At 43.2% G+C, this 25,281-nt stretch overlaps 1 protein-coding gene across 8 annotated transcripts in view; it reads right to left on the bottom strand.

Annotated features, from left to right (window-relative positions):
* Positions 1–886: 886 nt before the first annotated feature.
* Positions 887–25,281, bottom strand: part of LOC106599426 (ras GTPase-activating protein nGAP) — a 111,368-nt gene continuing 86,973 nt past the window's right edge. For 6 of the 8 annotated variants that reach the window (XM_014190657.2, XM_014190659.2, XM_014190658.2 and 3 more), the window contains 6 exons: positions 15,071–15,270; positions 13,255–14,272; positions 12,938–13,081; positions 12,136–12,338; positions 11,722–11,809; positions 887–1,912 (listed from right to left, as the gene is read on the bottom strand). In XM_014190657.2, the coding sequence (XP_014046132.1) occupies positions 1,745–1,912; positions 11,722–11,809; positions 12,136–12,338; positions 12,938–13,081; positions 13,255–14,272; positions 15,071–15,270 (1,821 nt within the window). In that variant the 3' untranslated portion in view covers positions 887–1,744. The remainder of the gene's footprint in view (positions 1,913–11,721; positions 11,810–12,135; positions 12,339–12,937; positions 13,082–13,254; positions 14,273–15,070; positions 15,271–25,281) is intronic. The other 2 variants (XM_014190653.2, XM_014190654.2) reach the window with 2 other exon arrangements.

A 25,281-nucleotide genomic window follows, 5' to 3' on the forward strand; every position in this document is an offset into this window, starting at 1 on the left:
GCTAGGACGCACTGGAGCCAAACAGCAAGCGCCCCCTGGCGGTAGGCCGCTATCTAGGTTCTGGGTGTCATGCAAAGATCTCCCCAGACACCTGGCTCTAGTCCAGTGGTCCCCAACCAGGGGTAAGGATCCCTGGGGTTACTTAAGCCTATCCACAGCGTGTACTTGAGAAGTTTCATCTGACCACAGACTGACACTTCCATCACACCGACAGTGTCATTGCATTTTAGTAAACCAGAATTACATTCATTTGCTATGAAAAACTGCTTTGCTATGGAGCATTGCGTTGCAGAGCATTCGGTGTGGTGCATACGTTGGATTTATCGAACGTATGCGTAGCCGGCTTGACAGAAATGGTAGCAGAAGGTGAATGTTGAACTTTTGTTGCATACATATCTATATGCTGCTGCATACTATTTTACACAATGATGCTATGCTGTTGGTGTGTTAGAAGCATTACTGTTAAAATGCACAGGTGGTGGTACTCTGGGTAGAGCAAAATTCAGTTGGTGGTACACTAACCGAAAAAGGTTGGGAGCCACTGCTCTAGTCTATGGAAATCCCAGACCTAGGGCAACAGCACAACTGCACACAGTTTATGCTGGAACATTGTTCATGTGGGAGGCAACCCATCTGACTAGGGAGACTGGGCGTAGATCTGCCACTTTCCATCTGTCATTGAGGTCCTCTCATCAAGCTTACAAGTATGTTCCACATGCCCCGTTCTACTAACTGTGGTTCACTTATTAAGTCACATCTTCCAAAGTAACAGCAACCAAATAATCTTTATAAAAGGGGCTAATTATGTAACAACTCCATTAAAAAAATGTGCTTTAGCAATGTAGTTGAATTACAAACCATATACAATTCACATAAATGCAAAATATCCACAAAATTATAGGCCGCTTTTATTCTACACAACATTCAACAAGGACAGATATGCAAACATTGACATAAACCAGTTCATATGAGGGGAAGGAGGGGGACAACACTCTTTTAAACAGTAGTTATTGACATGAAATTGTACAAAGTCATGAGGGTCTTCTTTTGGGATCTTGACAGTCAGCGGTACAGAAATAAATACAATTTGCTATTCTGTGACAAGGTGGTGAAGCGAGACAACATATTTTTGAAGATCCATTTGGCCTTAAGAACCTGAACTCAAAGACCTATGGTTTCAGCTAATAATGGGCAAGCAGCAGTCCCAATATACTCAAAATCAGCTAATCAAAACCAATTCAACCCCTAGTTTAAGACAACATAAACAGAAGTTAAAAAATATAAAAAAGTAGGGTTTGAATAACAGTGTGCATAAAACTGTTTTTGGTTTATTTTGCCCTTCCACTCCTATTTTGACAATATGTTTTTAGAGCTATAATTGCTCAGTATGTGCTTTTAGCTATTTATTTAAAACAAACCCACTTTATGATATGTACATCTCCTCAATATATATCTTAGAGAAACTGCATGTCTGCATATGGGAATAATAATGTAATTTATAAAACACCAATTAACTATTTTATGACAACAGTTGATCCCCCCTGTTTCAGTCTTCAAATGACCCGTCTTTCCAGTATCATCTCTGTACACAACCAATACAAGATATAAGTTATATACATTAATATCTAGACATTCCTTGTAGATGTATAGTACATACAGTCAAGAGAGAGACAGGTCCTTGGCCTGTGTGCATGGGGAGAGAGTGTGACCACCATCACACCATCTCATGGTGTCTGACTAACAATCAGCAGCTGCTGTTTTTAAACTCTCCGTTCTCAGTGATCGACAGTTTTGTGGGGTTGGTTGGCGAGAGGCCGTTGCGCAGATTCTGCATGCCATAGCGCTCCTTCACCTGTGTCAGGGCACTCATCAGCCGAGAGTTGGCTGCATCCAGAGAGCTTATCCTCTTCTCCTGAAGAGAGAAGAGAGGGGAAGAGGGAGGGACTGAGTGAGGAAAGCATTCACTTTACAGTGGAGAATAGATTAGCAGGGTAAGCTGAAGGATGACTACTACTCTGTAGATGGTGAAATATACCTATTTTTTGTTTAGCAGCCAAAATTATAGATAAAACTAAAAACTCATATCCAAGCATTGCATCATGATTGTTTGAAAAAATGAAACTATTTTAGATATCTATTCGTATACCATTCACAGAGCATACATGTCAAGTGGCATCACTTTTAACTGAAAACTACTGTCAATTTATATTGTGTAAACACATGAGGATTATTTGTATTCAACTATCTTAAAAAAAAGAGAAAATAACTGAAATCCCAATTATATGCATAACCCTTGGGACTGAACTGTCCTGTATGATATACTTGATTGTTTCCCCTCCTAGAAGACGGAAAACGGACTCAGTATGCCCTCCTTGTAATCAGCAACATAATAATGTTTTGTCTCTAGCCATGGGCAACCTCATCTAGCCAGATCATGGCACTGTTCCTGCAGAACTGTGGGAGAGGAGGGAAGGGGAGAAGGGTTTTGGGAGTGACGGTAGCTAAATTAGGAGGGCAGGGGATAACAGATACATCATCTGCTAAGAGTGCAACTTGTAGAGACAGTTCTGTAGAGACAGAAATAGTGAACACATCTGAATGTAACGGCTTCATATTTCCAGCCCTGATTCAAAACATACTTTCTTATACTATAACATTGTTTATTTTTAACTATGAGAGCCACTGTGTCTGAGATTGACATCAGATATGGAGAAACATGAATTGTAGCAGTAGGGGCGTATTATACCTACAAAAGTAATGAACATGTATTAGATTATGTTCTACATTTGTATTCTGACTGATGGGGAAAACAAATCTAATTTCAAAAGCAATACCAAACAACAACGACCTCTAGTCTGCACAGGAATAAGGACTTTTCTGGCAGGGAGGCAGGAATGAGTGTCAAGTGTGGTTGCGCTCATTCAAGGCTTGACAGCATTTCCCAAAACCAGAGAACTGACTGTATTACTTGCCTGCTTGGATTACCTCTGTTGCTTTATTGACCTGGAACTCAGTGGAACATAGTGATAAAGTCAACAGGTTCTCTGCTCCAATGCAGAGCAAAAGAACTTCATCCCCCTCCAAATTCCATGTGAATAGTACTTGAAATATAGGCATTGAAATACATCCACAGGTACACCTCCAATTGACTCAAATTATGTCAATTAGCCTATCAGAAGCTTCTAAAGCCATGACTTCATTTTCTGGAATTTTCCAAGCTGTTTAAAAGGCACAGTCAACTTAGTGTACGTAAACTTCTGACCCACTGGAATTGTGATACAGTGAATTATAAGTGAAATAATCTGTCTGTAAACAATTGTTGGAAAAATTACTTGTGTCATGCACAAAGTAGATGTCCTAACCGACTTGCCAAAACTATAGTTTGTTAACAAGAAATTTGTGGAGTGGTTGAAAAACAAGTTTTAATGACTCCAACCTAAGTGTATGTAAACTTCCGACTTCAACTGTATATCTTGTTTTTTGCATATTGTATTAAACTGAAACATGTTCTTGTATTTGTAAGTGTATATTTTTTTATAAAACCCTGTTTGATTGATGTGTATCAAGTCTGTTAATACTTTGCAATTTTATTGCTTATAAGCTTTGTTATAATTTTTTGGTCACAATTTATTACATTTATGGTCTATAATCAGCAGGGGACCCTCCAGATTTTCCTGGTTTTTATATAATTTTAAATAACTGTTTGATACATGGAACTAGGAAGCACTGAATTAAGAGACATATCTGTTGTCATTTGTGTAAATAGGGGGGCTAATTTGTCTCAAAATGTTGAATAGATTTCTATGGGAAAGCCATCCATTTCTGGTGCTTTTCTCTGTGCGAATGTTTTAACAGTATCTAATATTTCTTCTTGGGCGATCTCTGTTTTTAATTATAATTTTTTGTCCGCTGATAGTTGCTTCCGATTTGTTGAGTCTTAGGCGGCTATAGGATCCGTCCCACTGTTTAATTCTGATTTGTATACATTTTCATAGAAACTGGTAGAAATAGTCATTAAATCACATTGTTGTTTCTCATTACTGCCTTTGTAGCTTTATCTTTTAAAATTATAACTGGTTTTCCATGTATTCATTTTGTGAGAGCTGTGAGATTTTGACCAGGTTTATTTGCCATTAAGTAGTATGCTTTATTAGTGTTTAACCTGTAGTTGTTGGCTCTCTTAAGAAGTAAAACACAGTATTTCTGCGTAAGTTCAGAAATTGTATTTTACTCTTTACCTTGTAAAGATTTTTTATGGGATTTTTCTAAGATTGTAAACAAAAAATAAATCACATATTTAATAAAATTCGGGTCTAGTAGATCCGCTCTGTTCATTCTCCAATTCTTTCTCTAAACTTATATTCTATTGGTGTAATTAAGCATGATACTGGAGAATGATCCGATATCACAAAATCAATACTTTTTTCATCCAATAAATAATTGAGAGCACTTTTGGAAATAAAAATGTAGCCAGTTCTTTTATAACTTCAATTACTTCGAGAAAAAAATATATAGTATTTTGGAGTTGGGAACAGTATTTTCACTTCAAGATACAATTCAACGGGTTCGAGCCCTTGCTCTGTCGCAGCCGGCCGCGACCGGGAGGCCCATGGGGCGGCGCACAATTGGCCCAGCGTCGTCCGGATCAGGGAAGGTTTGGCCGGCAGGGATATCCTTGTCTCATCGCGCACTAGCGACTCCTGTGTCGGGCCGGGCGCACTGCACGCTGACCAGGTCGCCAGGTGTACGGTGTTTCCTCCGACACATTGGTGCGGCTGGCTTCCGGGTTGGATGTGCATTGTGTCAAGAAGCAGGTTGGGTTGTGTCTCGGAGGACGCATGGCTCTCGACCTTCGCCTCTCCCGAGTCCGTGCGGGAGTTGCAGCGATGAGACAAGACTAACTACTACCAATTGGATACCACGAAATTGGGGAGAAAAAAGGGGTATAAAAAAAATGAAGAAAAAAAAGAAAAAAGATACAATGCAACATTATAAAATGGCCTTCTTGGTCCATATGCTGGGATAAGGGGAAATTGTGTTTTCTTATTTATCAGACTGCCTACACCTTTGCTGTTACTACAGTAGGTGGCAGCATAGGCCTCTCCAACCCAGCTGCTCTTTAAAATGTTCCATTTGTCCTTTTTTTATGTAACTCTTGTTAAAAAATGAAAAAATACATCTACGGACAATCTCTTAGGTGTTCAAGAACCATATGCTTTCCCCCCCCCCCATCAGGGAGCCCGTAGCCATTCCATGGGATATGTTGGATTTTCTAGGTCTTTACTTGTATAGTCAAACCTAACCTTAACTGTTCCGTCTGTCATTGAAGAACCAAGTAAAACATTTAAACAGAAATTACATGAGGGCGGTGGGCATTCCATATAACGGGAGGATCATAGTATAAATAAATAGTTATTGTATACATTATGTGTATAGAGTGTGTGGGCATGTGGACTGAGCAGACATTTAACAAAAACAGTAAAAAAAAAAAAAGAAACTGGTTTATATTATTTACATAAGTATTCAGACCCTTTGCTATGAGACTCGAAATTGAGCTCAGGTGCATCATGTTTCCATTCATCATCCTTGAGATGTTTCTACAACTTGATTGGTGTCCACCTGTGGTAAATTCAATTGATTGGACATGATTTGGAAAGGCACACACCTGTCTATATAAGGTCCCACAGTTGACAGTGCACGTCAAAGCAAAAACCAAGCCATGAGGTCGAAGGAATCGTCCGTAGAGCTCCGAGACAGGATTGTGTCGAGGCACAGATCTGGGGAAGGGACCCCAAAAATGTCTGCAGCATTGAGCGGTGCCTGGTTTCCCCAAGAACACAGTGGCCTCCGTCATCCTTAAATGGAAGAAGTTTGGAACCACCAAGACTCTTCCTAGAGATGGCCGCCTGGCCAAACGGAGCAATCGGGAGAGAAAGGCCTTGGTCAGGGAGGTGACCAAGAACCCGGTGACCAAGAACCCAGTGGTCACTCTCACAGAGCTCCAGAGTTCCTCTGTGAAGATGGGAGAACCTTCCAGAATGACAGCCATCTCTGCAGCACTCTACCAATCAGGCCTTTATCCAATTCCGAGGTGCATATTGAAGATGTTGGAAGAACTGTCCACATGTATTTTTTGTCAGCCAACAAGATGAGTAGGCCTAACAAACAACAAAAGCACTAGCCTATGTCAATCTACTATACCCCATAGTACAAAAGTTAACCTACTCTATTCTGTGCAAGAAATAAATATTCCAAACATAGTCTGGGACAGTTGTGGGATGTGAAATATCCCAAATGAATACTTCCACTAGCGTCAAAAAACCTGTTTCAAGCAATGCATCTAATGCAAAAGATGAGAATGTTCAGCTTAAAATGTAGTTAAACTATTAGGATATTTCTTCACATTATAAGCGCAGCAATGCGCACACTGCAGTAGGCTATAAGCGTGAATGGTGTTTTCCTGCTAATGGAACATTCTCAAAAGTGACCACAAATTCGATTATGCATGGCATGTAATGTTTTTTTTTTATAAAGGTGCATTTTTAAATTGGGGAAAATGATCTTCCCCAAACTTGTAACTGACATGCAGCCTATGTATGCCAGTTAGGCTCTACACCTGTTGTAAAGCAGATTAAATGTGCAACATTTTTAAAACATTAGTGGCCAAATTATCAAAACATTTAGGGCTATGGGCTAGACTATATTTAGTTTATCAATAGATTATTGGGTTTCTATGTCCTGCCATGGTATATACTGTACACAGTGTACAAAACATCCTGCTATGACAGACTGACCAGGTGAATCCAGGTGAAAGCTATGATCCTTTATTGATGTCACTTGTTAAATCCACTTCAAATCAGTGTAGATGAAGGGGAGGAGACAGGTTAAAGGATTTGTAACCCTTGAGACAGTTGAGACATGGATTGTGTATGTGTGCCATTCAGAGGGTGAATGGGCAAGACAAAATATGTACAGTGGGGGAAAAAAGTATTTGAAACCCTGCTGATTTTGTAAGTTTGCCCACTTACAAAGAAATGATCAGTCTATAATTTTAATGGTAGGTTTATTTGAACAGTGAGAGACAGAACAACAACAACAAAAAATCTAGAAAAACGCATGTCAAAAATGTTATAAAATGATTTGCATTTTAATGGGGGAAATGAGTATTTGACCCCTCTGCAAAACATGACTTAGTACTTGTTGGCAAAACCCTTGTTGGCAATCACAGAGGTCAGATGTTTCTTGTAGTTGGCCACCAGGTTTGCACACATCTCAGGAGGGATTTTGTCCCACTCCTCTTTGCAGATCTTCTCCAAGTCATTAAGGTTTTGAGGCTGATGTTTGGCAACTTGAACCTTCAGCTCCCTCCACAGATTTTCTATGGGATTAAGGTCTGGATACTGCCTAGGCCACTCCAGGACCTTAATGTGCTTCTTCTTGAGCCACTCCTTTGTTGCCTTGACCGTATGTTTTGGGTCATTGTCATGCTGGAATACCCATCCACGACACATTTTCAATGCCCTGGCTGAGGGAAAGATGCTCTCACCCAAGATTTGACGGTACATGGCCCCGTCCATCGTCCCTTTGATGCGGTGAAGTTGTCCTGTCCCCTTAGCAGAAAAACACCCCCAAAGCATAATGTTTCCACCTCCATATTTGACGGTGGAGATGGTGTTCTTGGGAACATAGGCAGCATTCCTCCTCCTCCAAACACGGCGAGTTGAGTTGATGCCAAAGAGCTCCATTTTGGTTTCATCTGACCACAACACTTTCACCATTTGTCCTCTGAATCATTCAGATGTTCATTGGCAAACTTCAGACGGGCATGTATATGTATTCTTATATAGATATAAGTATATACTATATAGTATATACTTATATACTACAGACCAGTATCCCTTCTTTCTTTTCTCTCCAAAACTCTTGAACGTGCCGTCCTTGGCCAGCTCTCCTGCTATCTCTCTCAGAATGACCTTCTTGATCCTAATCAGTCAGGTTTCAAGACTGGGCATTCAACTGAGACTGCTCTTCTCTGTGTCACGGAGGCTCTCCGCACTGCTAAAGCTAACTCTCTCTCCTCTGCTCTCATCCTTCTAGACCTATCTGCTGCCTTTGATACTGTGAACCATCAGATCCTCCTCTCCACCCTCTCCGAGTTGGGCATCTCCGGCGCGGCCCACGCTTGGATTGCGTCCTAGCTGACAGGTCGCTCCTACCAGGTGGCGTGGCGAGAATCTGTCTCCGCACCATGCGCTCTCACCACTGGTGTCCCCCAGGGCTCTGTTCTAGGCCCTCTCCTATTCTCGCTATACACCAAGTCACTTGGCTCTGTCATATCCTCACATGGTCTCTCCTATCATTGCTATGCAGACGACACACAATTAATCTTCTCCTTTCCCCCTTCTGATAACCAGGCGGCGAATCGCATCTCTGCATGTCTGTCAGACATATCAGTGTGGATGACGGATCACCACCTCAAGCTGAACCTCGGTAAGACGGAGCTGCTCTTCCTCCCGGGGAAGGACTGCCCGTTCCATGATCTCGCCATCACGGTTGACAACTCCCTTGTGTCCTCCTCCCAGAGTGCTAAGAACCTTGGCGTGATCCTGGACAACACCCTGTCGTTCTCCACTAACATCAAGGCGGTGACCCGATCCTGTAGGTTCATGCTCTACAACATTCGCAGAGTACGACCCTGCCTCACACAGGAAGCGGCGCAGGTCCTAATCCAGGCACTTGTCATCTCCCGTCTGGATTACTGCAACTCGCTGTTGGCTGGGCTCCCTGCCTGTGCCATTAAACCCCTACAACTCATCCAGAACGCCGCAGCCCGTCTGGTGTTCAACCTTCCCAAGTTCTCTCACGTCACCCCGCTCCTCCGCTCTCTCCACTGGCTTCCAGTTGAAGCTCGCATCCGCTACAAGACCATGGTGATTGCCTACGGAGCTGTGAAGGGAACGGCACCTCCATACCTTCAGGCTCTGATCAGGCCCTACACCCAAACAAGGGCACTGCGTTCATCCACCTCTGGCCTGCTGGCCCCCCTACCTCTGAGGAAGCACAGTTCCCGCTCAGCCCAGTCAAAACTGTTTGCTGCTCTGGCACCCCAATGGTGGAATAAGCTCCCTCACGACGCCAGGACAGCGGAGTCAATCACCACCTTCCGGAGACACCTGAAACCCCACCTCTTTAAGGAATACCTAGGATAGGATAAAGTAATCCTTCTAACACCCCCCCTTAAAAGATTTAGATGCACTATTGTAAAGTGGTTGTTCCACTGGATATCATAAGGTGAATGCACCAATTTGTAAGTCGCTCTGGATAAGAGCGTCTGCTAAATGACTTAAATGTAATGTAATGTAATGTATTCTTGAGCAGGGGGACCTTGCGGGCACTGCAGGATTACAGTCCTTCACGGCGTAGTGTGTTACCAATTGTTTTCTTGGTGACTATGGTCCCAGCTGCCTTGAGATCATTGACAAGATCCCCCCCGTGTAGTTCTGGGCTGATTCCTCACCGTTCTCATGATCATTGCAACTCCACGAGGTGAGATCTTGCATGGAGCCCCAGGCCGAGGGATATTGACAGTTCTTTTGTGTTTCTTCCATTTGCGAATAATCGCACCAAATGTTGTCACCTTCTCACCAAGCTGCTTGGCGATGGTCTTGTAGCCCATTCCAGCCTTGTGTAGGTCTACAATCTTGTCCCTGACATCCTTGGAGAGCTCTTTGGTCTTGGCCATGGTGGAGAGTTTGGAATCTGATTGATTGATTGCTTCTGTGGACAGGTGTCTTTTTTACAGGTAACAAGCTGCGGTTAGGAGCACTCCCTTTAAGAGTGTGCTCCTAATCTCAGCTCGTTACCTGTATAAAAGACACCTGGGAGCCAGAAATCTTTCTGATTGAGAGGGGGTCAAATACTTATTTCCCTCATTAAAATGCAAATCAATTTCTAACATTTTTGACATGCATTTTCTGGATTTTTGTTGTTGTTATTCTGTCTCTCACTGTTCAAATAAACCTACCATTAAAATGATAGGCTGATCCTTTCTTTATCACTGTGCAAACGTACAAAATCGGCAGGGGATCAAATACTTTTTCCCCCCAATGTAAGTGCCTTTGAACAGGGTATGATAGTAGGTGCCAGGCGAACCTGTTTGTGTAAAGAACTGCAACACTGCTGGGTTTTTCATGCTCAACAGTTTCTGTGTGTGTCAAGAATGGTCCTCCAACCAAAGGACATCCAGCCAACTTGACAACTGTGGTAAGCATTGGAGCTTTTGACACCTTGTACTGTCAAATATTTGACATAAGCTACCAGTCTATTTACTGTGTTGGCAGAATGTTTTAATCTTTAGCAGTCATTTATGCTGTACCTGGAAAAGGACTGTGCCAGTTTCTGTTCGAGAAAACAATGGCAAATTGTTGTAGACCTGTCAGCAGAACGTTTGAATTCAACAATGTTTTACATTGACTTTTTCCCCCTAACCTAAATATGATGGACTGCCTGTGAATTCTGAAACATTGTAGGGGAGGCTACAAAAACAAATGCAATTACAGTACTTACAGTTCTACATTTGTGTGTTTTGGTTCTACTTTACTTTTTATAAATGTTTTATAATACTACAAATATTCATTACTGCATTATTGGGAAAGAGCACGCAAGAAAGCCATTTCACTGTACTTGTGCACATATCAATAAAAATGTGTAATTTAGGCCTACATCAAAGTAAAAGATCAGCTGTTAAATTCAACTGCATACCGCTATTATAAAATAGCGCTGCCTATGATATTGCTAAACTTGAAATACATATCTATTTACTAGGCCCAATTAAATGAGAGATGTACATGGTGATTTGTGGCATGTCTAATAATGTTTGATTCTAAAAAAGAAAAACACAGATTTTCGCTATTCTCACTAAAGGCAAATGATTGCATTCTTGTTAATATGTTTTTTTATGAATACGCTTTTCATCATATCCCACATTTGCACAAAATACTTACTTGCCAGCTTGCAATACAATATTTCAGCTGCTAGCAGATGAAAATCCCTGTGTTTTGAATGTTTCATTCCGGAATAATAATAATCTAGACTGGGCCTGATTAGGCAACCACTTGGATCAGTAATAGGTATTTTCTCTACAGTTCACAAGGTTCAGAAACACATTAGCAGGCCTGTCACAGCGAGTATTTTGTCAGGATGTATCAGTGTTAACAGATACCATCGGAAAATATAGCCGTCTCATACTAATATGCGCTGTCAGTCGTGGATCATCATTCTCCCAAATCGTCCGATATCAGGCAAGTTTACCATGCGCTCTGCCTTCTCTTCTGTCCAAGCAACTTCACGCACTTAGAACCAAGAACGCTTCAATAGAACACGTTTTGGATTGGTTGTCAATGTGTTATTGTCGGAGGGGGAAAAAAAATCCCTCAGAAAGTGATCCAAACGATAGCTCTTTTGTAGTTATCGTTGTAGTGTGAACACTCCTGTCTACTTGAACTAGAGCGATTTAGTTTTTTTTTTTAAATCAATATAGTTGGCATTCGTGGTGTGGACAGCCCATAAGACTAAATGAATCTGTTTCCATGGAGAGTAGAATATTATTTGTAAGGGGATGGAACTGAATGGACCTGAACGGTTTTAAGTATTTGTATTATTTAAACGCCCAGCCCAGGTAGAGTACACACAAAATGTGTGCAGTGTGTTCTGTTACTATACCTGTGCATCAATAATCTTCTGCTTGGCGTCTATGACAGCCTGCATCTCTGCATGGTCTCTCTTCAGCTCCTCCTCTACAGCCATTAGCCTGTGAGTGACAGAGCATAGCCACCTCAGACAAATACACATCAAAAGGGGGGGACATAGGTTGCATTTCAAATTGAACCCCATCTTTGACCAGAGCCCTGTGGACCCTGGTCAAAAGTACTGCACTATATAGAGAATAGGGTGCCATTTGGGACACAGATATACAAGCAACTAGAAGCATGCCATTAAGCAGTCAATCTGTGATTTTGCTTTCATTCTTTCATTCATTTGTCAGTTAGTTCAATCATTCATTCACAGGAATTACGACTGAAGCACATGCTCCTTCTTGTCAGCAAAATCATCCAGAGGGTGCCTAGTAATGCCTACCTGCAGATGATGCTCTTCATCTGATTGTCCTTCTCCTCTTGCTGCCGCCGCAGCCTCTCCTCGCTGTCCTCCAGGCGGACCTTGTACTCCATCAGCAGTTTCTGCATCTGCTGCTCCTGGGCCAGCAGACGTCTCTCGTACTCCTCCAGACACAGACTAGACACCCGCAGGCGCTCCTTCAGCTTGGAGATCTCCTGTTCATACTGGAGAGATAGATGGGAAGATAGAGTGGGAGGGGATGATCGTGTTAGTCATGCCTAAGACAAAGCCAACCCCTGTCTGCCTACACTCTACCTCAAAGCCATAAGACTGCTGAACAATTCATAAAATCGCGACCGGACAATTTACATTGACACCCCTCCCTTTTGTACACTGCTGCTACTCGCTGTTTGTTTGTTTGTTACTTATGCATAGTCACTTCACCCCCACCTACATGTGCAGATTACATCAACTAGCCTGTACCCCTGCACACTGACTCAGTACTTGTGCCCCCCGTACATAGCCTCGTTATTGTTATTGTGTTACTTTTTATTATGACTATATATTTTTGTCTACTTGGTAAATATTTTCTTCTTCTTGAACTGCACTGTTGGTTAAGGGCTTGTAAGTAAGCGCTTCACGGTAAAATCTACACTTGTTGTATTCGGCGCATGTGACATAGTTTGATTTGATTTAATTAGCAAGCTCATGTGTGGGACTTGGTAATGAAGAAGACAGCCAGCACTAGCAAATATAACTTTAAAACGTGGACATGTTTTGGCCATCAAACCTTCATTGGCTGTGACTCTGGCTGACTCTTTACCTTCTCTGCGTTCCTGCTGTCCTGGCTGCTCTGATCTGCTGGGGCCGCCTGCTCCTCCTCGTCCTCGTACTGGCCGTTATTCAGCACCCAGGCTGCTGTCCTCTCTACTGGTGACATGGTGACTGGCTCTACTGGCGACGCCACCTGCACCACCACCATCACCACAGATACCGAGATGTCAATCAAATCTACCCTGAGTGGCCAACACGACTGGCCACACCTTATTTCGGAGAGATTTATCCTATAACAACATAATATATAGGGGTGTCGAGCTGAGCTTGTGTATCTAAGTGTAGTTCTGTATGCCAGACCAGTACCTGGTGTGGTGTCTGCTGCTTGGCCACGCTCCTGACGGGGGGCACAGGGCTCTCCATGGAGCAGGTGGCCTGCTGGTGTGAGTGGCCTCCAGTGCCTGCACCTGGCTGGGCCTGGATGGGGATAGGCATGGGCTCCGTGTTGATGGAGCTGCTGCTGCACAGAGATGCGCTGTGGGGCAGGGAGTGGGGCGTCCGGGCCCCACCACTCCCCCCGCTGCGGCTCTGCTGCTCCACCCTCACGATGTGGGCTGTGCCCGTGCTGTTCTGCCTGGGCACTGCCACCGCGTGGGCCCCTCCCTGGTGGTCCGGCAGGGTGTGGCGGCGCGGCGTGGAGCAGTCCCCGCTCTGCGTGCTCCGCTGGCTGAACTCCTCCAGGCTGCTATTGGACGGGACCCTGCCCCCCTTCCCCCCCTGGTTCCCGCCTCCGAACTCAACCTCCGAGTTGCTGTGGCTGCGGGAGCTATCGGTGCTTAGGTTCTCTGAGCTGGAGCCCGGCTGAAGGGAGTGCACTGAGTGGGAGTGGCCCGAGTGTGTTGTGGAGTGTACTGCTGTGTGTTGTTGTTGTTGTGTCAGGTTGCTAAGGTGATAGACAGGGTTCTGGAAAGAGAGGGGCTGGAGGCTCCTCTGCTGGCTGAGGGAAGGGTGCAGGGGCCGACGCACCTGCGGCGCACTCTGGGGGAGGTTGTCCCGTAACGAGGGCTTCTGGTGTAGGGCTTGGTGTGACTGCGGGGTGGTAGCCTGGTGGGGGTGTCCGATAGAGACCTGGGAGCCCACCCGGCTCAGCCTGGGTGGAGTTTCGTGGAGAGGGAGGGGTCCCTGGCCACTCTGGACCATGTGAGAGTCCTGGAGGTCCACCAGGGAGATGCTGCGTCCATTGGGCAGAAGGTTCTCTCTCTCCTCCTTGTCCGAGAAGCTCATGCTGTGGGCGGACGACTGCTGGCCCAGGAGAGGGTTCTTCCCCCGGTGAAGGCCGTCCATAACATGCTCCTGGACTGGAGACTTGATGCTGCGAACCTCACTGCAAAACACACAACACATTAACAGAGAGTTCTGAAACCAAAACTAGTACCAGTCCAAAATGGCATCCTATTCCCTGTGTAGTTAACTACTTTGAACAGGGCCCATAGGGGTCTGGTCAAAATTAGTGCACTATATATGCTTAGGGCAGGGGTAGACAACCCTGGTTTTGGAGTGCCGCAGGCACTTCATGTTTTTGATTTAACCTACCTGAAAGACTAGGTGTGTTGAATTTAGGCAATCAATGAACTGATCAATAAACTAAGTAGCCCAGTTTGGTGCCTAGTTGGGACAAAACCCTGCACTACCTGCGGTTCTCCTGGAACAGGGTTGTCTATTCCCTATGCCAGGGCTAGAGTGCCATTAGGGACACAGGTGAAATGCAGCCAACCTTCTTTTCCTTTCAAGTTTAACTCAATGTTCCTTTAGCACAAATATTTACTCCGATCCACTTTAAAGCTGGAAAAAGGTCCATCTCAGATTCCCTCATTACCTCTTCAGCCGCTAAAAATGGAAAGTCTCTAGCTGCAGCTTTATTTAGAAAGATCCTAGCAGTGAGTCACCTCCCAAATCAATGCACCATAAAACAACCTATCCATATAAACTGCATGAGCATATACCAACATCTCTCAACTTTATGTATGAAAGCTGAATCTCCAGATTAACTGGCACAAAATCACGAGACGAAACAGCCTTTGAAAAGAACTACAGCCAGAACTACACCACAGAATTAGACCATGCATGGCTGGGTGGTGATTGGCAATATAGTTGCAGCGGTTGTGACCATTTGGAGTCCTACCTGTCGGCTGGATCTTCGAATATCCTCTGCAGGCCTGAAGAGACGCTGCCGCTGATATTGTGTGAGGAGCTGTTGTCTTGGAAGCGTCGGAGCTGCTGCTGGATGGGTGTGGGGCTGGACAGAGAGCGGGCTATGTCCCCCAGGATGCGAGGCAGGGGGCCCAGCTTGGCTACGGTCGCCTGCAGGAAGGAATTTTCACCCTGGGTTGCACGTTACCATGACGAAGGCAGCAGCACCAGGCCACGTCACCCAGTATTGTGGAATGAGGATGGCAGAAGGTTTGGAGGACAGAGGATTGGCAGGTTGGTTTGTTGGTTGGTTGGCAATGAGAAGCACCATAATGCATTGGTGTTGTCGGGACAGTGTAACCATGGAGACACAGTGTGTGTCAGGCAGAGTAGAAGGGTGGAGTGGAAAAGGAGGGAGGGGTGGGGACAGTAGAGTCAGAAAAAAATTGAGGAGAAAACATAAGGAAATGAATACATTTGGGGTAAAAAAAATAAAAACAACACATGCCACTAAATAACAGCCATTCCAAACACAAAAAACATGCATCAAGGGCAAACTAATGCAGAAGGTTGTGAGGTAAGAATAAGATGTAGGGAGTATTGAAATGAATACTGTAAAAAAACTAGGGTTCACAGAAGAATAAACATACAGTTCCTTCAGAAAGTATTCACACCACTTTACTTTTTCTAAGTCGAAACTGTAACTAGGCCACTCAGGAACATTCAACGTTGTCTTGGCACGCAACTCCAGTGTACATTTGGCCTTGTGTTTTAGGTAATTGTCCTGCTGAAAGGTGAATTTGTCTACCAGTGTCTGTTAGAAAGCAGACTGAACCTAGTCTGTTTTTATCTTTAAAAAAACTCCCTTGTTCTTGCCGATGACAAGCATACCCATAACATGATGCAGCCAACACCATGCTTGAAAATATGAAGAGAGGTCCTCAGTGATGTGTTGGATTTGCCCCAAACATAACACTTTGTATTCAGGACATGAAGTTAATTTCTTTGCCACATTTTTTGCAGTAATACTTCAGTGCCTTATTGCAAACAGGATGCAGGTTTTAGAACATTTTTACATATTTTCTCTGTCATTTTTGTTAGTATTTTGGAGTAACTACAATGTTGTTGATCCATCCTTAGTTATCTCCTATAACAGCTATTAAACTCTAACTGTTTTAAATCCCTGAATTATTTCATTCCTCTCCATCAACTAAGAAGGTGCCAGTATTTTTCTTTGTGACTGGGTGTATTGATACACCATCCAAAGTGTAATTAATAATTTCACCATGCTCAAAGGAATATTCAATGTCTGCTTAAAAAAAAAAATACATCTGCCAATAGGTGCTCTTCTTTGCGAACCATTGGAAAACCTCCCTGGTCTTTGTGGTTGAATTTGTGCTTGAAATTACCTGCTCGACTGAGGGACCTTACAGATCATTTGTATGTGTGGGGTACAGAGATGGGATAGTCATTTAAAAGTCCATGCAACTTGTGAAGCATTTTTTTTATCCTGAACTTCGTTAGGATTGCCATAACAAAGTGGCTGAATACTTATTGACTCAAGACATTTCAGCTTTTAAAATAATTTGTAAACTTTTCTAAAAACACAATTTCACTTTGACATTATGGGGTATTGTGTGTAGATCAGTGACACAAAATCTCAACTTAATCCATTTTAAATTCAGGCTGTAATAAAATGTGGAGGGGTGTGAAGGGGTGAGAATACTTTCTGAAGGCACTGTAAACATGTAAAATAATCAAACATGCATTTATAAATTAACAAACTCAGAGTACAGTGTAGGAGCCTTGCAGGATTAGGGTTAGGGTGAGTGGTTGCCAGGTGCAGAGAATGAGTGAGTGACGTTAACCTGCTTTAAATTCTAGAATCGACATTTAAATTTTTAGGGAACGTCATAGTGAAAAGCGTTAGGGGTAAAACCATCCTGGACTGTATAATTAATTTTCCTCTTCTCATAAAGTCACTAACCCTTTAGCCACGAGAGGCTTAATATGCAAGTCACATCAATGTGGTGTAAGCTGATTAGGCTTGATATCATTAGATCATAGCTCAGTTATATAATTAAGACCCATTTACCCACATTTAATCCACAAAACCATTACATTCAGCACTTTTCAGAATCATAAATGTGTTATTTTAGATGAATAGCTGCTATAAAACTACCCTACAAGCCTGCAAACACTGTAGTGGAACAGAGTAGGAAAATTAAGATAATTGTCGTAATGATAGCACACATCCAGATGTGTAGACCCAAACCCCCTACACACCACTGCAAGGCATCATTTGCCTTGCATATATACCTACTAAGGGACACAATTAGGAGCCTGAACATGTAATTAAAGTACAGCAAGCATTCTGCTTCAGGCTTACAAACGATATGGTTCTGTCCCAAATGGCACCCTATTCACTAAATAGCCCATGGACTCTGGTCAAAAGTAGTGCACTATAAAGGGAATAGGGCGCCATTTGCGATCGATCTGTTAACAGAAGTACAGCACCAGTCAAAAGTTTGGACACACCTACTCATTCAAGGGTTTTTCTTTATTTGTACTATTTTCTACATTGTAGAATAATAATGAAGACATCAAAACTATGAAATAACACATAAGGAATCATGTAGTAACCAAAAATACATTTTATATTTGAGATTCTTCAAAGTAGCCACACTTTGCCTTGATGACAGCGTTGCACACTCTTGGCATTCTTTCAACCAGTTTCATGAGGTCGTCACCTGGAATGCATTACAATTAACAGGTGTGCCGTGTTGAAAGTACATTTTGGGGAATTTCTTTCCTTCTTAATTTGTTTGAGCCAATCAGTTTTGTTGTGACAAGGTAGGGGTGGTATACTGAAGATAGCCCTACTAATTGGTAAAAAAAAAAAGTCCATATTATGGCAAGAACAACTCATATAAATAAAGAGAAACGACAGTCCATCATTACTTTGACATGAAGGTCAGTTAAACCAGAAAACTTCAAGAACTTTGAAAATTTGTTGCAGTGCAGTTGCAAAAACCATCAAGCGCTATGATGAAACTGGCTCTCATGAGGACTGTCACAGGAAAGGAAGACACAGAGTTAACTTTGATGCAGAGGATACGTTCATTAGAGTTAACGGGACCTCAGATTGCAGCCCAGATAAATGCTTCACAGAGTTCAAGTAACAGACACATCTCAACATCAACTGTTCAGAGACGATGTGAATCAGGCCTTCAGTGTCGAATTGCTGCAAAGAAACCACTACTAAAGGACACCAATAAGAAGAAGACACTTACTTGGGCCAAGAAACACAAGCAATGGACATTAGACCGGTGACAGTCTGTCCTTTGGTCTGTATGAGTCCGAATATGAGATTTTTAGTTCCAACTGCCTTGTCTTTGTGAGACGCAGAGTAGGTGAACGGATGATCTCCACATCTGTGGTTCACACCGTGAAGTAGAGGTCGACTAATTCATCGGCAAGGCCGAATAATTAGGGCCGATTTCAAGTTTTCATAACAATCGGTAATCAGCATTTTTGGACGCCGATTATGGCCGCTTACATTGCACTCCACGAGGACACTGCGTGGCAGGCTGACCACCTGTTACGTGAGCGCAGCAATTAGCCAAGGTAAGTTTCTAGCTTGCATTAAACTTATCTTATAAAAAACAATCAAATCTTAACATAATCATTAGTTAACTACACATGGTTGATGATATTACTAGTTTAACTAGCTTGTCCTGCGTTGCAAATAATCATTGAGGTGCCTTTTATCATCGAATCACAGCCTACTTCGCCAAACGAGTGATGATTTAACAGTGCATTCGCGAAAAAGCACTGTCGTTGCACCAATGTACCCAACCATAAACATCAATGCCTTTCTTAAAATTAATACACAAGTATATTTTTTAAAACCTGCATATTTAGTTCAAAGAAATTCATGTGAGCAGGCAATATTAACTAGGGAAATTGTGTCACTTCTCCTGCATTCTGTGCAAGCAGAGTCAGGGTATATGCAGCAGTTTGGGCCGCCTGGCAAGTTGTGAACTGTGTGAAGACCATTTCTTCCTAACAAAGACTAATTAATTTGACAGACTTTTACATAATTATGACATAACATTGAAGGTTGTGCAATGTAACAGCAATATTTAGACTTAGGGATGCCACCCATTCAATAAAATACGGAATGGTTCCGTATTTCACTGAAAGAATAAACATTTGTTTTCGAAATGATAGTTTCCGGATTTGACCATATTAATGACCTTAGGCTCGTATTGCTGTGTGTTATTATGTTATAATTAAGTCTATGATTTGATATTTGAAATAGCAGTCTGACTGAGCGGTGGTAGGCAGCAGCAGGCTCGTAAGCATTCATTCAAACGGCACTTTCCTGCGCTTGCCAGCAGCTCTTCGCAATGCTTGAAGCACAGCGCTGTTTATGACTTCAAGCCTATCAACTCCCGAGATTAGGCTGGCAATACAATAGTGCAATAAGAACATCCAATAGTCAAAGGTATATGAAAAACAAATGGTATAGAGAGAAATAATCCAATAATTCCTATAATAACTACAATCTAAAACTTGAAGACTCATGTTAAAAGGAACCAACAGCTTTCATATGTTCTCATGTTCTGAGCAAGGAACTTGAACGTTAGCTTTTTTACATGGCACATATTGCACTTTTACTTTCTTCTCCAACACTTTGTTTCTGCATTATTTAAACCAAATTGAACATGTTTCATTATTTATTTGAGACTAAATACATTTTACTTATGTAATATATTAAGTTAAAATAAAAGTGTTCATTTAGTATTGTTGTAATTGTTATTATTACAAATATATATATACAAAAATCGTATCGGCCTTCTTTGTTCCTCCAATAAATCGGTATAGGCGTTGAAAAATCAAAAATCGGTCGACCTCAGTCAATAACAAAATAGAAAAAAAGTATATATATATATATATATATATACACACACAAGTATATTTTTTAAAACCTGCATATTTAGTTCAAAGAAATTCATGTGAGCAGGCAATATTAACTAGGGAAATTGTGTCACTTCTCCTGCATTCTGTGCAAGCAGAGTCAAGGTCAGGGTATATGCAGCAGTTTGTAATAATAACAATTACAACAATACAAATTTAAAAATACATAAGTAAAATGTATTATATATATATATATATATATATATATATATATATATATATATATATATATATATATATATATATATATATTATATATATATATACTGCTCAAAAAAATAAAGGGAACACTAAAATAACACATCCTAGATCTGAATGAATGAAATAATCTTATTAAATACTTTTTTCTTTACATAGTTGAATGTGCTGACAACAAAATCACACAAAAATAATCAATGGAAATCCAATTTATCAACCCATGGAGGTCTGGATTTGGAGTCACACTCAAAATTAAAGTGGAAAACCACACTACAGACTGATCCAACTTTGATGTAATGTCCTTAAAACAAGTCAAAATGAGGCTCAGTAGTGTGTGTGGCCTCCACGTGCCTGTATGACCTCCCAACAACGCCTGGGCATGCTCCTGATGAGGTGGCGGATGGTCTCCTGAGGGATCTCCTCCCAGACCTGGACTAAAGCATCCGCCAACTCCTGGACAGTCTGTGGTGCAATTTGGCGTTGGTGGATGTAGCGAGACATGATGTCCCAGATGTGCTCAATTGGATTCAGGTCTGGGGAACGGGCGGGCCAGTCCATAGCATCAGGTCTAGCATTGTCTTGCATTAGGAGGAACCCAGGGCCAACCGCACCAGCATATGGTCTCACAAGGGGTCTGAGGATCTCATCTCGGTACCTAATGGCAGTCAGGCTACCTCTGGCGAGCACATGGAGGGCTGTGCGGCCCCCCAAAGAAATGCCACCCCACACCATGACTGACCCACCGCCAAACCGGTCATGCTGGAGGATGTTGCAGGCAGCAGAACGTTCTCCACGGCGTCTCCAGACTCTGTCACATGTGCTCAGTGTGAACCTGCTTTCATCTGTGAAGAGCACAGGGCGCCAGTGGCGAATTTGCCAATCTTGGTGTTCTCTGGCAAATGCCAAACGTCCTGCACGGTGTTGGGCTGTAAGCACAACCCCCACCTGTGGACGTCGGGCCCTCATACCACCCTCATGGAGTCTGTTTCTGACCGTTTGAGCAGACACATGCACATTTGTGGCCTGCTGGAGGTCATTTTGCAGGGCTCTGGCAGTGCTCCTCCTGCTCCTCCTTGCACGAAGGCGGAGGTAGCGGTCCTGCTGCTGGGTTGTTGCCCTCCTACGGCCTCCTTCACGTCTCCTGATGTACTGGCCTGTCTCCTGGTAGCGTCTCCATGCTCTGGACACTACGCTGACAGACACAGCAAACCTTCTTGCCACAGCTCGCATTGATGTGCCATCCTGGATGAGCTGCACTACCTGAGCCACTTGTGTGGGTTGTAGACTCCGTCTCATGCTACCACTAGAGTGAAAGCACCACCAGCATTCAAAAGTGACCAAAACATCAGCCAGGAAGCATAGGAACTGAGGAGAGAACCACTCCTTTATTGGGGGTGTCTTGCTAATTGCCTATAATTTCCACCTGTTGTCTATTCCATTTGCACAACAGCATGTGAAATGTATTGTCAATCAGTGTTGCTTCCTAAGTGGACAGTTTGATTTCACAGAAGTGTGATTGACTTGGAGTTACATTGTGTTGTTTAAGTGTTCCCTTTATTTTTTTGAGCAGTATATATATATATATATATATATATATATATATATATATATATATATATACACACACACACAGTGTGCAAATGGCATAAGGAGGTAAGGCAATAAATAGGCCATAGTGACGAAATAATTACCATTTAGCAAATTAACACTGGACTGATAAGATGTGCAGATGATGATGTGCAAGTAGAAATTCTGGTGTGCAAAAGAGCAAAAAAGTAAATAAAACCAATATGGGGATGAGGTAGGTAGATTGCATGGGATATTTACAGATGGGCTATGTACAGCTACAGCGATCAGTTAGCTGCTCAGATAGCTGATGTTTAAAGTTAGTGAGCGAGATATACGTCTTCAACTTCAGCGGTTTTTGCAATTCGTTCCAGTCATGGCAGCAGAGAACTGGAAGGAATGGCGGCCAAAGGAGGTGTTGGCTTTGGGGATGACCAGTGAGATATACCTGCTGGAGCGCGTGCTACGGGTTGGTGTTGTTATCGTGACCAGTGAGCTGAGATAAGGCGGAGCTTTACCTAGCAAAGACTTATAGATGACCTGGAGCCAGTGGGTCTGACGACGAATATATAGCGAGGGCCAGCCGACGAGAGCATACAGTTCGCAGTGGTGGGTGGTATATAGGGCTTTGGTGACAAAATGGATGGCACTGTGATGGACTGCATCCAGTTTTCTGAGTAGAGTGTTGGAGGCTATTTTGTAAATAACATCGCCGAAGTCGAGGCTCGGTAGGATAGTCAGTTTTACGAGGAAATGTTTGGCGGCGTGAGTGAAGGAGGCTTTGTTGCGAAATAGGAAGCCGATTCTAGATTTAATTTTGGATTGGAGATGTTTAATATGAGTCTGGAAGGAAAGTTTACAATCTAACCAGACACCTAGGTATTTGTAGTTGTCCACATATTCTAAGTCAGAACCGTCCAGAGTAGTGATGCTAGTCGGGCGGGCGGGTGCGGGCAGCGATCGGTTGAAAAGCATGCATTTAGTTTTACTAGCATTTAAGAGCAGTTGGAGGCCACGGAAGGAGTGTTGTATGGCATTGAAGCTCGTTTGGAGGTTAGTTAACACAGTGTCCAAAGAAGGGCCAGATGTATACAACATGGTGTCGTCTGCGTAGAGGTGGATCAGGGAATCACCCGCAGAAAGAGCAACATCGTTGATATATACAGAGAAAAGAGTCGGCCCGAGAATTGAACCCTGTGGTACCGCCATAGAGACTGCCAGAGATCCACACAACAGGTCCTCCGATTTGACACACTGAACTCTGTCTGAGAAGTAGTTGGTGAACCAGGCGAGGCAGTCATTTGAGAAACCAAGGCTGTTGAGTCTGCCGATAAGAATACGGCGATTGACAGAGTCGAAAGCCTTGGCCTGGTCGATGAAGACGGCTGCACAGTACTGTCTTTTATCGATGGTGGTTATGATATCGTTCAATACCTTGAGCGTGGCTGAGGTGCACCCGTGACCAGCTCAGAAACCAGATTGCACAGCGAAGAAGGTACAGTGGGATTCGAAATGGTCAGTGATCTGTTAATTAACTTGGCTTTTGAATACTTTAGAAAGGCAGGGCAGGATGGATACAGGTCTGTAACAGTTTGGGTCTAGAGTGTCACCCCCTTTGAAGACGGGGATGACCACGGCAGCTTTCCAGTCTTTAGGGATCTCGGATGATACGAAAGAGAGGGTGAACAGACTGGTAATAGGGGCTGCAATAATGGCGGCGGATAATTTTAGAAAGAGAGGGTCCAAATTGTCTAGCCCAGCTGATTTGTACAGGTCCAGTCAGCTCTTTCAGAACATCTGCTATCTGGATTTGGGTGAGGGAGAAGCTTCGGAGGCTTGGGCAAGTAGCTGTGGGGGGTGCGGAGCTGTTGGCCGGGGTAGCCAGGAGGAAAGCATGGCCAGCCATAGAGAAATACTTATTGAAATTCTCGATTATCGTGGATTTATCGGTGGTGACAGTGTTTCCTAGCCTCAGTGCAGTGGGCAGCTGGGAGGAGGAGCTCTTATTCTCCATTGACTTTACCGTGTCCCAAAACCTTTTGGAGTTTCAAAATTTCTGTTTGAAAAAGCTAGCCTTTGCTTTCCTGACTGCGTGTATTGGTTCCTGACTTCCCTGAAAAGTTGCACATCGCGGGGATTATTCGTTGCTAGTGCAGTCCGCCACAGGATGTTTTTGTGCTGGTCGAGGGCAGTCAGGTATGGAGTGAACCAAGGGCTATATCTGTTCTTAGTTCTACATTTTTTGAAAGGGGCATGCTTATTTAAGATGGTGAGGAAATTACTTTTAAAGAATGACCAGGCATCCTCTACTGACGGGATGAGGTCAATATCCTTCCAGGATACCCGGGCCAGGTCGATTAGAAAGGCCTGCTCGCTGAAGTGTTTTTGGGAGCGTTTGACAGTGATGAGGGGTGGTCGTTTGACCGCAGAGCCATAGCGGATGCAGGCAATGAGGCAGTGATCGCTGAGATCCTGATTGAAAACAGCTGAGGTGTATTTGGAGGGCAAGTTGGTCAGGGTAATATCTATGAGGGTGCCCATGTTTACGGATTTAGGGTTGTACCTGGTGGGTTCCTTGATCATCTATGTGAGATTCAGGGCATCTAGCTTAGATTGTAGGACTGCCGGGGTGTTAAGCATATCCCAGTTTAGGTCACCTAACAGAACGAACTCTGAAGATAGATGGGGGGGGAAATAAATTAACATATGGTGTCCAGGGCACAGCTGGGAGCTGAGGGGAGTCTATAACAGGCGGCAACAGTGAGAGACTTGTTTCTGGAGAGATTCATTTTTTTAATTAGAAGCTCGAACTGTTTGGGCATAGACCTGATAAGTATGACAGAACTTTGCAGGCTATCTCTACAGTAGATTGCAACTCCTCCCACGGAGGTGGTGGTGTGATGGTGCTTCGCTGGTGACACTGTCTGTGATTTATTTAGAATTCAAGGCACACTTAACCAGCATGGCTACCACAGCATTCTGCAGGGATACGCCATCCCATATGGTTTGCGCTTAGTAGGACTATCATTTGTTTTTCAACAGGACAATGACCCAACACACATCCAGGTTGTGTAAGGGCATTTGACTAAGAAGGAGAGTGATGGAGTGCTGCATCAGATGACCTGGCCTCCACAATCACCCGACCTCAACCTAATTGAGATGGTTTGGGATTAGTTGGACCGCAGACTGAAGGAAAAGCAGCCAACAAGTGCTCAGCATATGTGGGAACTGCTTCAAGAGTGTTGGAAAAGCATTCCTCATGAAGCTGTTTGAGAGAATGCCAAGAGTGTGCAAAGCTGTCATCAAGGCAAAGGGTGGCTACTTTGAAGAATCTCAAATATATTTTGATTTGTTTAACACTTTTTTGGTTACTATGTGATTCCATATGTGTTATTTCATAGTTTTGATGTCTTCACTATTATTCTACAATGTAGAACATAGTAAAAATAAAGAAAA

This window comes from Salmo salar, chromosome ssa03, assembly GCF_905237065.1.
Source record: "Salmo salar chromosome ssa03, Ssal_v3.1, whole genome shotgun sequence".
Lineage (NCBI taxonomy): Eukaryota > Metazoa > Chordata > Actinopteri > Salmoniformes > Salmonidae > Salmo > Salmo salar.